This window comes from Mchenga conophoros, linkage group LG17 (genome assembly GCF_057382185.1).
Source record: "Mchenga conophoros isolate Kocher_MC1m ecotype Shallow Benthic linkage group LG17, M_conophoros_male_GT1.1, whole genome shotgun sequence".
Classification (NCBI taxonomy): domain Eukaryota; kingdom Metazoa; phylum Chordata; class Actinopteri; order Cichliformes; family Cichlidae; genus Mchenga; species Mchenga conophoros.
The window spans coordinates 36,142,807-36,153,843 of record NC_140542.1 but is presented as its reverse complement, the minus strand read 5'-3'; the positions used below and the strand labels follow the sequence as shown (position 1 = coordinate 36,153,843).

The following is an 11,037-nucleotide window of genomic DNA, read 5'->3' as shown; positions in this document are numbered from 1 at the left end:
ACCACGACGGTGTCGTCAGCAAACTTGATGATGGTGGTGGAGCTGGTAGTGGCCACACAGTCATATGTGTACAAAGAGTACAGCAGGGGGCTCAGAACACACCCCTGGGGGGCTCCAGTGCTGAGAGTGGTGGAGGCTGAGACATGTCCGCCCATCCTTACTGCCTGTGGTCTGCCAGTTAGGAAGTTGGAGATCCACTGACACATAGATGAGCTGAGTCCCAGATGCTCCAGCTTGGTGGTGAGTGTGGAGGGAATTATGGTGTTTTATTTATAAAGTAAAAAAGAAAAGCACAGCATTTAAGTGGCAGTGACATAGTTGACAGTTGTAGCACACAAAATCAGGTAATATAATTTCAAAATGTCCTTGTGCTTAAATAAAGTCAACTGCCAATTACTCAGGGACATGACATCTGTACATGAATAACTAGAATTGCTTTCACGTTTACAACTCTAGCACCTCTGGGGCAGTACAAACAGAATAAATCCACAGTTGGATGAAGAAGTGATAAGGAAATGTGGTTCAGATCTTTAGAGCTTCATTAACATTTAACAGTACATATCTAAAGCTTAAGCCAGCCTCCCAAAGGCTGATAGTTTTGTTGGTGAGAGGTGTGAAACGGTGGTACAATGTTCAATATGTGACATTAGAGAAATATTCAATAGACAGTAATTAAAAATAATAGCTGTCCTGTGATAACAACTTTATTTACATATGAAACAATGCATTTTTTTCCTCTCTTACCTGCCTGATCAAACATTTGCTAATTTGTTCTTTTTCACTTGTTAAGAACAGTAAGATTTTGCTGATTTTGTTGGCAAGTGTGCAGACCTCAGGTGGGCTTTCAAGCAGTTATATTAGACAAATATAACTTGAGTAAAAAAAGTAAATACAAAATGCAGTTTTTTAAATGAAGATTCCATACATCAATTGACTGTGATATATGTAGATACATGTACATAAAGCTTTCTTGATGTCTGCTGTTCTCTTTGGATTCAACTGGCATTTAAAGGGAAGCGAAACTGTACTTACAGTGACGCATATACAAGCACATATTTTGATTGGAATACCCTTCAGTACAAGAGACTGTAAACAGCACAAGCTCAGTTTCATATGAATATATATCTAAATGTCACACATTTGACATTTACTTAAAGCGACTTGTTTTATGAAACAGTTAAAAACGGAGTGGAAAATCCAACAGGGTTGACTATGCTACGTGAGCTTCGCTAATTCTGCACATCACTCTGCGTGCCACATTTACACACCTTGTTGGACCCGTTACTTTGGTACACCCTAACAAGTGGGTGTTGCTCATAGCCAGCATAGCTTAACATACAAACACACACATGCATCTGTCACCCTGTGTCACACACAGTGTCTTGAAGAATAATAATCGTGCCGTTACCCACTTTACAAAAAAGACCGGTCTCATTCTCTGAAATGAGCAAATTGTTTAAATTTCACATAACAGCATGATAGAATGAACTACATGTAAATAACTGCACATGCAAATGGTTTCCCTTGTTGCGCCCTCAGCTGTCTTGCCTGCTTTGTATTCCCTTTTAGCTTTGCAATAATAATGATTCCGACTTGCAAAACAACAACAGAGTACACGTGTTAGTTCCCAGTATACAGATAATGCACTCAAGTATGGCGCACCAGCTGTTGCCTGCAGTACAGTATGCTAATTGCCATAGTTCTGAAAGAATAGATATGCATAAGAGCATACAGTATTGCTGAAGCCTGGAAGATGTACTGTGAAGTGTGTACAAAAAGTACATTTAGGAATTGTTTAAAGTCATGTTGATGATAAAAATGTCTGTATTTTTTGGTGCATCTGTTTAGATATAGATCTGATTGCAAAGTCATCTGTCTTGTGGATCTCAGCATGTTGCGGCATACACTGATCAGGCATAACATTATGAACACCTGCCTAATGTGGCGTTTCCTCTTTTGCTGCTAAAACATCGCAGAGCCATCGAGGCATGGACTCCACTGGAAACCCCAAAGGTGTGATGTGGTATCTGGCACCAAGATTTAACCAACAGATCCTTTAAGTCCTGCACGTTGCAAGGTGGGGACTTGGGTCGATCCTTCGAGGACTGTGTATAAAGAGAGCCTCTTAGAGAGGCAGAGTTTCTCAGATGTAAAGATGGGCAAAGGTTCACCAATCTGCAAAAAACTTTAGAATAATGTTCCTTCAGTGTAAAATTGACTGATCATATCTCATTATCCATCATGAAAACCCCCAAGGTCAAACAAGGCCAAAGTCAATATTGGATGGCCATGATCCTAGGGAGCTCAGGCAGCACTGCATTAAAAACAGTCGTGATTCTGTCATGGAAATCACCGCATGGTTTCAGGAGCAGAAATCATTCCAAAAATGACTGTGAACAGAGTTCATTCACAAATGCAGGTTAAAGCTCTATCATGCAAAAAAGAAGCCATGTGTGAACATGATCCAGGACCCCAGCCGTCTTCTCTGGACCAAAGCCCTTATAAAATGGAGTGAGACACAGTGGAAAACTATTTTGTGGTGAGATTAGTATCTGTGGCAAAGAGGAGAGGGACTATCCGGCTTTATTATCAGCATTCAGCCGAAACGCCTGCCTCTCTGATGGTATAGGGGTATATTAATTCATATGGAATTGGTAGCTTGCACATCTGGAAAGGCCTCGTCAGTGCTAAAAGGTATATATGGGTTTTAGAGCAACATATACTCCCATTCTGAAGACAACTTTTTCTAAAACAAGTAAGGGATCTGCTCAAATGGTCTGCATGAATCCATATTTCACTAACTGAAAACCATCATGAAATAAAAAATATGACAGATAAGCTAGAGTCAGACAAGAACGAGGCCAGCAGCCCGTAATCAGTTTAATCAGACCTTCCTTAGAATTTCATATGTGACTTATGTGCCACTGTTAGGGTGCCTGGGTCATCGCCCCAGATTTTTCAGTTTTATATTAGTATTGAACTTTGATTTTGATATTATCTATCATTTCTAGTCTTTTGGTTTCATACAGTTCTCTGTCTTATGGCTTATGTCTCTGTGTTCCATAGTTGCTCTGTCTCCCCTGTCAGCTGCATCACATGTCAAGTTCGCATCTCTGTGTTATGTTTCCTGTTTTACTTTGAAAGTCCGTGTCTCATGTTAATGTGTCTGGTTTTGGTATTCTCAGTTTTGTCTGTTTGTCATGCGTTTAGACCTTACACGGCTTCTTCTATTTTTTTTTTTTTAAATTGGCTGTAATGTTTCCCATTTATGTTGAATTCTAAATTATGCAAACCCCCTTTGGGTCTAAAGTTTGAGAATCATCTGTTTAACTAGAAGAAAGTTGATTCTAAAGTATTAGAATGTAATAGGGAAAGTATATTTCTGGAAAATGAAAATATCAACACTTGAATGTAATGCAGTGTTTTTAATAAAAATGCATAGCATACTGTATGAAATACCAACATTGGTATTAATTTATGCAGGAGTGGTCCTGCTTTAATTGTTTTCCATGTAATCTTGGCTACATTGGGTGCAGCGATAGCTTCATATCAGAACAGAAAAAACAATGTTCCTTTTAATATAACTGCTGTGTGTTCAGCCATATCCTCTCATCCTGTGTTAGAAACAATCCCATGGTATTTTTTCTTAGCGTTTCATGTCATAAAACTTTTGCTCAAATCTGTACAGCTTCCCAATAGAAGAAAAGACAGAAGACAAAAAAGATCTCATCCAGCACAGCACCTAACCTTTACCGCAGCATTTATTTGCCCCCGGCTCCCATAACAATCTCCTTGTTTGCACAATTTTCTCACCCAACACACTTCACCTGGCTCTCTCTGTTAAGCGGACGTTGAGCTTGTGGGCAGATCGCACACAGGCAGACACACACACACACACACACACACATAAAATGCAGGACTATTGATTTGTTGAGCGCGGTGGTCGAGCAGCCCTGACTTGCCTCGCCCCTTGGGTGAGACACACAATCTGCAGCGGATGTGCTGCTCCTAAACTGTCCCTGGGCACCATTTCAAATCCCCACAGATTCACGATATTGATTTGTAACTGTTTCTCCCCACAGCTAGTGTCTCCTCCAACTCCATCATGTCCCCTTTTGCTCCTTTTTTATCCGACCTTTGTTGTTTTGTTTCTTGTTCCCAGAGGAAATTCAGGGGTAAATAATAGACAGACATCAGGTCATCTTTTCTTTTTCTTCCACCCCCCCCCCCTTTTTTTTTTTTTTTTTTTAATATATATATATATAAAAAGAGGGAGCAGGAACATGGGGCTGGAAGATCATGACAAGAGTCAAATCTAGTTATTGTTGTTGAGGAGGCAGGAGAAAGCTCTGTCATGCAACAAGATCGAGGATGACAGAGAAACCATTGAGCTGGTGTGATTGCATGCGGACCACCTTACAGAAATACTCGCTTGCATGTGCTGCAATATCTCCATCCCAGTGATGTGTCAGCGTGGATTCAATCACACCCACTCTTGAATATGAATGCTTTTTAAAAGTGGGGAAGAAAAAAAGATGTGACCCAAGGAGGAAATAACCTTTTTATATGTAAAGTTACTGTTTGCATTGTTTCGACAGGCTACGATTTGAGTTACTTCATTTGCTCGACCTCCCCCACGCTTCACTCACTCCCCATCTCTCTCAGCTAGTTCTCATTGTCAGACTCTGTAATTGAGGTAATGCTGTTAATGATGTGCGAGTGGTCTCTTTTCTCTCTTACACACCCTCACGCACGAGCATTGATGTCAGCAGATAGGGCTATTTCATTAGCGCTGGCATGGCGAAGACGAGGCAGCGGTGGCTTACGGGCACAGACGACCTCGCCGTGGGGGAGCGGGAGCTTTAAACACTAATTAGGATGACTTTGGGAGACAAAGCAGGTGTGGACTGGCTGGAGATTTGAAAAAAGAAAAAGGAGGGAGGGGTGGTAGAGGGGATGCGTTTGAGTCAAAATGACATGACGGAACGGGAGACAGACAGAAAAAGTCAAATACAAATGGAGACAGACAGGCGCAGAAGCGGTAGAGGAAGACTAAATGGGGAAAACAAATCATGGATAATTTAGACAGACAGAAATTTAGAGAAGAAAATTGCTGCAATCAGACAGATCTTGGAGTTGAATACCTGAGGACCTGAATGTGTGTGTTACTATAACATGGGTGCTATTCACATCTCAGATGCTCGATGGAAAATATCTTTAGTCACTCATTATATACCTCACTATTTTTTTTTTGTCTTCATCAGAGAATGCTTATTATGCTGGTCTGAAGTCAGGGATTCAAAGTTGGCAATTACCAGAAGTGTATTCGTGATGTCGTGGCATAAAGATCCTCTGGTTTTTCAAAATGAATGGCTTGATTGAGTGAGAATAGTTCTACAGCAGTTTTCTTGCCAAGTTATGATAAGAACCTTGATACGACTGTGTCTACGCAACACGATCAATGTCATTAGACCACTAACCTTGTAGAGTGGCCATGCGGAAGCCAATCCTCAATAAAAAGCACATAATGACAGCCACCTCAAGGACTCTCAGACCAAGAGAAACTATATTCTAATGAAACAAAAAAGGCTTTGACTTGAATTCAAACGTTGTGTTTGGAGCAAACTAGGCAGTGTTCATCACCTGGCCAACACCGTCTCTACAGTGTAGCATGGTGGTGGCAGCATTATGCTGTGGGGATGGCTTTCAGCAGCAGGATCTTGGAGACTAGTTAAGGTCAACAGAAGATGAATGCAGCAATGTAGAGAGACATTCTTGATGATAACCTGCTTCAGAGCTTCTGTAACAAAGATAACAAAGGTCTCTCTTTAGGACCGCTCTGTGAGTGTCCTTGAACATCTCTTGGAGTGCTGAAAGTGGCTGTGCACTCATGCTCCCTATCCAATCTTATGCAGCTTGAGAGGTTCTAAAGCAAAGGATGGGATAAATTGCCCCACAGATTTTGGGGTGAAGAATGAATTCTGGAATAAGGCTGTAATATGATAAAATGTGGAACAAGTAAAAATGCCTTGGTTATGTTCCAGATGCACTGTATGTACTTAGCACTGTACTGCATAGCAGGTAAAATGTATGCTTGGCAGCTTTTAGAACATTTTCAGAACTGAATACTACGCTTTGAATAGTGGTCACAGGTTCAAAGACACACATGAAATCCATTGAAACATGAAAGAACTGTAGATATATAAGCCTACAGTGGAAAACTGTTTGCAACCTTCTCCTGCTTAACATAAACCAACATGTTCAGTATAAGCAGTGACTCAAAAGCGAGAGCTTAGGTGCTGCTACTGTTGCTATGGCGCCCCTCGTGTGCGGCAGCCTGTTACAGCAGCTCTGCTCATTCTGAGTTTCTTTCTTTCTTATCTTTTTTCTCGTAATTTTTTTATAACTAACGTATTAGTAATTAGACTCTGCAACCATGTTCTACCGTTTTGTGCTAGTCCTGGTCGTTTTTTTCAGTTTATTTCTACTGTAACCCAGTGAGTTTACACGACTCAGTAATGCACTACAACATGTTATTGTTAATTGGGATTTATCATTACTCTGTTAATCACTGAGTTGATCAAAAATAAATCAATAATAAAAGATAAATACTATAAATATAAGAATAAAACCCAAAGAGTATATTTAACACCCCTACTGGTTAGGAAGGAACAAGCCCCGCCTTCCCCTGCTCTGTACCGTCGCGTGCTCAGACACAGAGAGAGACGGAGGTGCACGAGACCATCACTGATTTTCACCGCCAAGCTTTTCGCTGGAAAATAACTATTAACTTGATAAATTGAGCAAATATCCATACCGGAGATCTGCATGGACCTTGGAGAAACGGACCTGATTTATTGTGAACATTTCGGACCTTGAAACCATCGCGGTGAGTCAGAAGCTGTTAAGCTAACCTTGAAGCTAAAAAGCTAACAAGAAGTTAACAGGGAATATAATGGCCCGATTTCAATGTTGTAGATCTGCGCGGGAGCGGATGAAGTGGACAAGATCCTCTCTGAGAGTTGAACAAGATCCTCTCTGAGAGTTGAACAAGATCCTCTCTGAGAGTTGAACATTAGAAGTGTGCTGGTGAGTTAAACTGGGACTGGGCGAATCAGGCTAATTGAAAAGCTAACTAGCCTAATGCTCATAGCTGTAGCTGACCACGTTTTCACTGTGGGAGAACACACGGGGTTTCTCACTGAGTTCAGCCATTTTGAGCACTCAGCTTGTGTGCTGATGATGTTCTAGTATTACTTGTTGAATATTAAATGCACTAAAATTAGATGATGGAATAAGTTAATGTTGATCTTAAAGGTCATGAATCTACTTTATTTTGTTACATTTGATGCTCGAGCGGCACTGGATAAGATAAGATAACCTTTATTAGTCCCACACGTGGGAAATTTGTTTTGTCACAGCAGGAATAGATAGATGTCCGTGTGTATTCTTACTGTGCTGATACGTTACCACATACTGTAAAACTACAGCCTGTGGGTTTTTGTATATTCTTTTGGTAATTTTATTCTGTACATTGAGTGTAAATAATATATTGCTTCATTGCTATGCAGTGTAAAGCAATGCTCCTGTAATTCAGTTAAAGGGCAATACTGTAAAAAAATAATCTACCATAGTTTATGGTTTATTTCTGATTTCTGATAGAAATGTGCACCTTGACGATAGAATAAGCTGATTGTGATTTAAAGATTGCATTCATGATTAAGATGCACTGTATAGACTATAGTTAGAAATTAGAATTAATGTTTTGTGCCCTGTTTTGTTATAGCACTTACATTATTTACATATGGCCATGTATATCATTAGAGTGTGAACTGAATTAGTAATAGTCCTGTTGTTTACAGGCTAGGTTTTTTAATGGGATCGTGAGACCTGGATCTCTTCCTGACGAGGAAGATGGCGAGCCTTTCCCTTTGAACCGAACCGAACCACAGCCATTCTGAGTTGGCCCAGAAGGGCAGGTTGCTCTTCTCTCACGAACAATTGCAACAGTGCGGTAGGACGAAATCGCACCAATCACAAACTTTTGACCTGTTGGATTTGACTTGACTGAACACTGACTATTAAGCCGGCAAGACTGACATATCTGAGCTCAGCTAGGATTCTGACTGTTATTATTATTGCTGTCACTGTATTTTATTTTATGTTTTCATTCCTGTTCATAAAATGCTGTTAAATTGTTGCTAAATAGTTTAATACAATTCATAGCAACTTTACCTGTGGCTCCAGTCATTCTTCTCCACGCAACTCCCTTTATCCCTCCTGCGAATCTAGCTATTGGCCCATTCTCTCCATCTTACTTTAATTTCCCCTACCCTATCCTGTACTTGGCTACAGAAAGTGGCGAGCCAGCCAGGAGGGTTTGCAGAGTTGTTAGTCCACCCAAAATTTAATAAAACGATTAAGAGTGCCTGGAGCTTCACAGTGACTTGTATTTTTTTCTACTGGTACTTTTACGTGTCCTAACCATGGAAGTTGTGAAAACAGAGAATGTTAAAGTTCAAAATGCTGTCTTGGTCAGTGGTTTAACTAACACAGACATTGATAAAGAAATAATTGAGTTCTTAGAAGCTTTCGGTCCTGTCAGTAGGCAGATTAAGCTACCAACTGGTGGTCAGATTATTGTGGAATTTCAACATGAGGCTACTGCTAAAGAACTAGAGAAAAGATATTTGCCTTATGACAGACCTTGCACTGTGAAACCTGAAGTTGTCTATCACGTTCGAGACCTAGCCAGTGCGTATAGCATTGAAACCAGCGCATCAGCTACTGTAACTTACCTGTCACAGCTTAAAGATGTGGCAGCACGAAGCAACCGATCGTTTAAAGACCTTTTGATGGATGAACTAGCTAAAATTGGGGAGTCATTGGGAGGGGATGTCCACACAGTTGAGCCTTCCACTGAACAAGAGCCAGTGCCCCACAGTGATGAGGCCCTACCTTCTCCTCCTTTAACACCCAATAGCAACCATGTAAGTGCCTTGAATACTCACCCACCGGCAGAGGCTGAGAAACAAACCCCTCAGATTCCCACCAACCTTTTAAGCACACCTGAAGTGCAGCGGGTTATTGTAGAGCACATTGTTAAAAGCAGTGAAGTCATTCCCCCACCAAACTCGCAATACAGACTGAAACCTTTTTCAGGGAGAGTTCCACATCCTCCTTTCGAAACTGACTATGACACTTGGCGCAGCAGCGTAGAGTTTTGCTTGACTGATCCCTCGCTCACCGAAACTCAAGTTGTGCGAAAGATTGTTGAAAGTCTTTCACCCCCTGCAGCGGACCTGGTGAAAGATTTTGGTCCAAAAGCAAACCCCAAAACTTACCTTGAACACCTTGATTCTGCCTATGCAACTGTAGAGGACGGTGACGAACTCTTTGCTCGCTTCTTAAACACCAATCAGAATGGAGGTGAAAAACCCTCACATTACCTGCAAAGATTGCACACAGTGCTAAACCTAGTCATAAAAAGAGACGGAATTGCTTCTAGTGACATCAATAAACAGCTCCTGAGACAGTTTTGTAGAGGGTGTTGGGACAGCTCATTGATTGCAAACCTTCAACTTGAACAAAAGAAAGACGACCCACCTCATTTTGCAGAGCTACTCCTCCACCTACGCACCGAGGAGGACAAACAGGCAAGTAAAGCAACCCGCATGAAACAACATTTGGGGATCCAAAAGACTCGTGTTTATTCTAACGTGCAAACCACACGCTCTCAAGGTAGGAACGATTATGAGCATGAAATGGACAGCAATTCGTCTGACCTCCAGAAGCAAATTGCTGACCTCAGGTCTCAAATCGCACAGCTCAGAGCTGATAAAACAGAGAAAAGATCGCAGAAACTTCAAAAGGAAGCAAAAAGGAACCCAAGTACCAAAACTCAGAACAAGCCGGGACAGATACCACAAATTGCTGCAGTGTCAGCCAAACCCAAACCTGGATACTGTTTCAAGTGTGGAGAAGATGGTCATATCGCTTCCAGCTGTAGTAATGATCCCAACCCAGCATTAGTAGCAGCTAAAAGGAATGCCCTCAGACAGAAGCAGCGAGAATGGGAAATATCCAGACCAGTTGATGAGTCATTTAATTTAAACTAGAAGGAGCCCCTGTCGCGGGACAGATGGGTGCTAAATCTGAACCAAGTCCCACTGAGAAAAAGACAACAAAAGCCCAATGTGAAACAGCTAATGTTCACTCAGTGCCTAAACTTCCCAAAAGACTTGTGGGTAGAAAATGCACAGCCAGAGTTGTTATCAATGGCGTTGAATGTAGTTGCTTGCTCGACTCAGGCTCTCAAGTAACCACTATTGCCAAATCCTTCTATCAAGAACACTTACCTGATCATCCTATAAAACCCATCAGTGATCTCCTAGAGGTCGAAGGTGCGAATGGTCAGACAGTCCCTTACTTGGGATACATTGAGACGAGTATCATGTTCCCCAAAGATCTCGATCAGTCAGAGCTTGAACTACACTCAACAAAAATATAAACGCAACACCTTTGTTACTGCTCCCATTCCCCATGGGATGGACGTAGAGACCTAAAATTCATTCCAGATACACAATATAACCATCCCTTCCAAACAGTGGTCACAAATCAGTCCAAATGTGTGGTAGTGGGCACATCTGCCATATTGAGATAATCCATCCCACTTCACAGGTGTGCCACATCAGGATGCTGATCTGACATTATGAGTAGTGCACAGGTGTACCTCAGACTGCCCACAACAAAAGGCCACCCTGGAATGTGCAGTTTTTTGCGCTATTGGAGGTCTGGGGACCCAGAACCGGTCAGTATCTGGTGTGACCACCATTTGCCTCATGCAGTGCAACACATCGTCGCATGGAGTCTATCAGATTGTCAATTGTGGCCTGTGGAATGTTGGTCCACTCCACTTCAATGGCTGTGCGAGGTTGTTGGATATTCGTGGGAACTGGTACACGCTGTCGTATACGCCGGTCAAGCACATCCCGAACATGCTCAATGGGTGACATGTCCGGTGAGTATGCTGGCCAT

At 41.7% G+C, this 11,037-nt stretch overlaps 1 protein-coding gene across 1 annotated transcript; it reads left to right on the top strand.

Annotated features, from left to right (window-relative positions):
* Window positions 1–6,384: 6,384 nt before the first annotated feature.
* On the top strand, window positions 6,385–10,549 carry LOC146555846 (paraneoplastic antigen Ma3 homolog). The gene is made up of 3 exons (XM_085252882.1): window positions 6,385–6,889; window positions 6,979–7,089; window positions 7,863–10,549. Exon 3 carries the CDS (start codon window positions 8,487–8,489, stop codon window positions 10,116–10,118), a length of 1,632 nt encoding a protein of 543 aa, XP_085109008.1. The 5' UTR covers window positions 6,385–6,889; window positions 6,979–7,089; window positions 7,863–8,486; the 3' UTR covers window positions 10,119–10,549.
* The last annotated feature ends 488 nt before the right edge of the window (window positions 10,550–11,037 follow it).

Coding starts and splice junctions, on each gene's coding strand:
- LOC146555846 (XM_085252882.1), top strand. CDS start 8,487: ATGGAAGTTGTGAAAACAGAGAATGTTAAAGTTCAAAATGCTGTCTTG.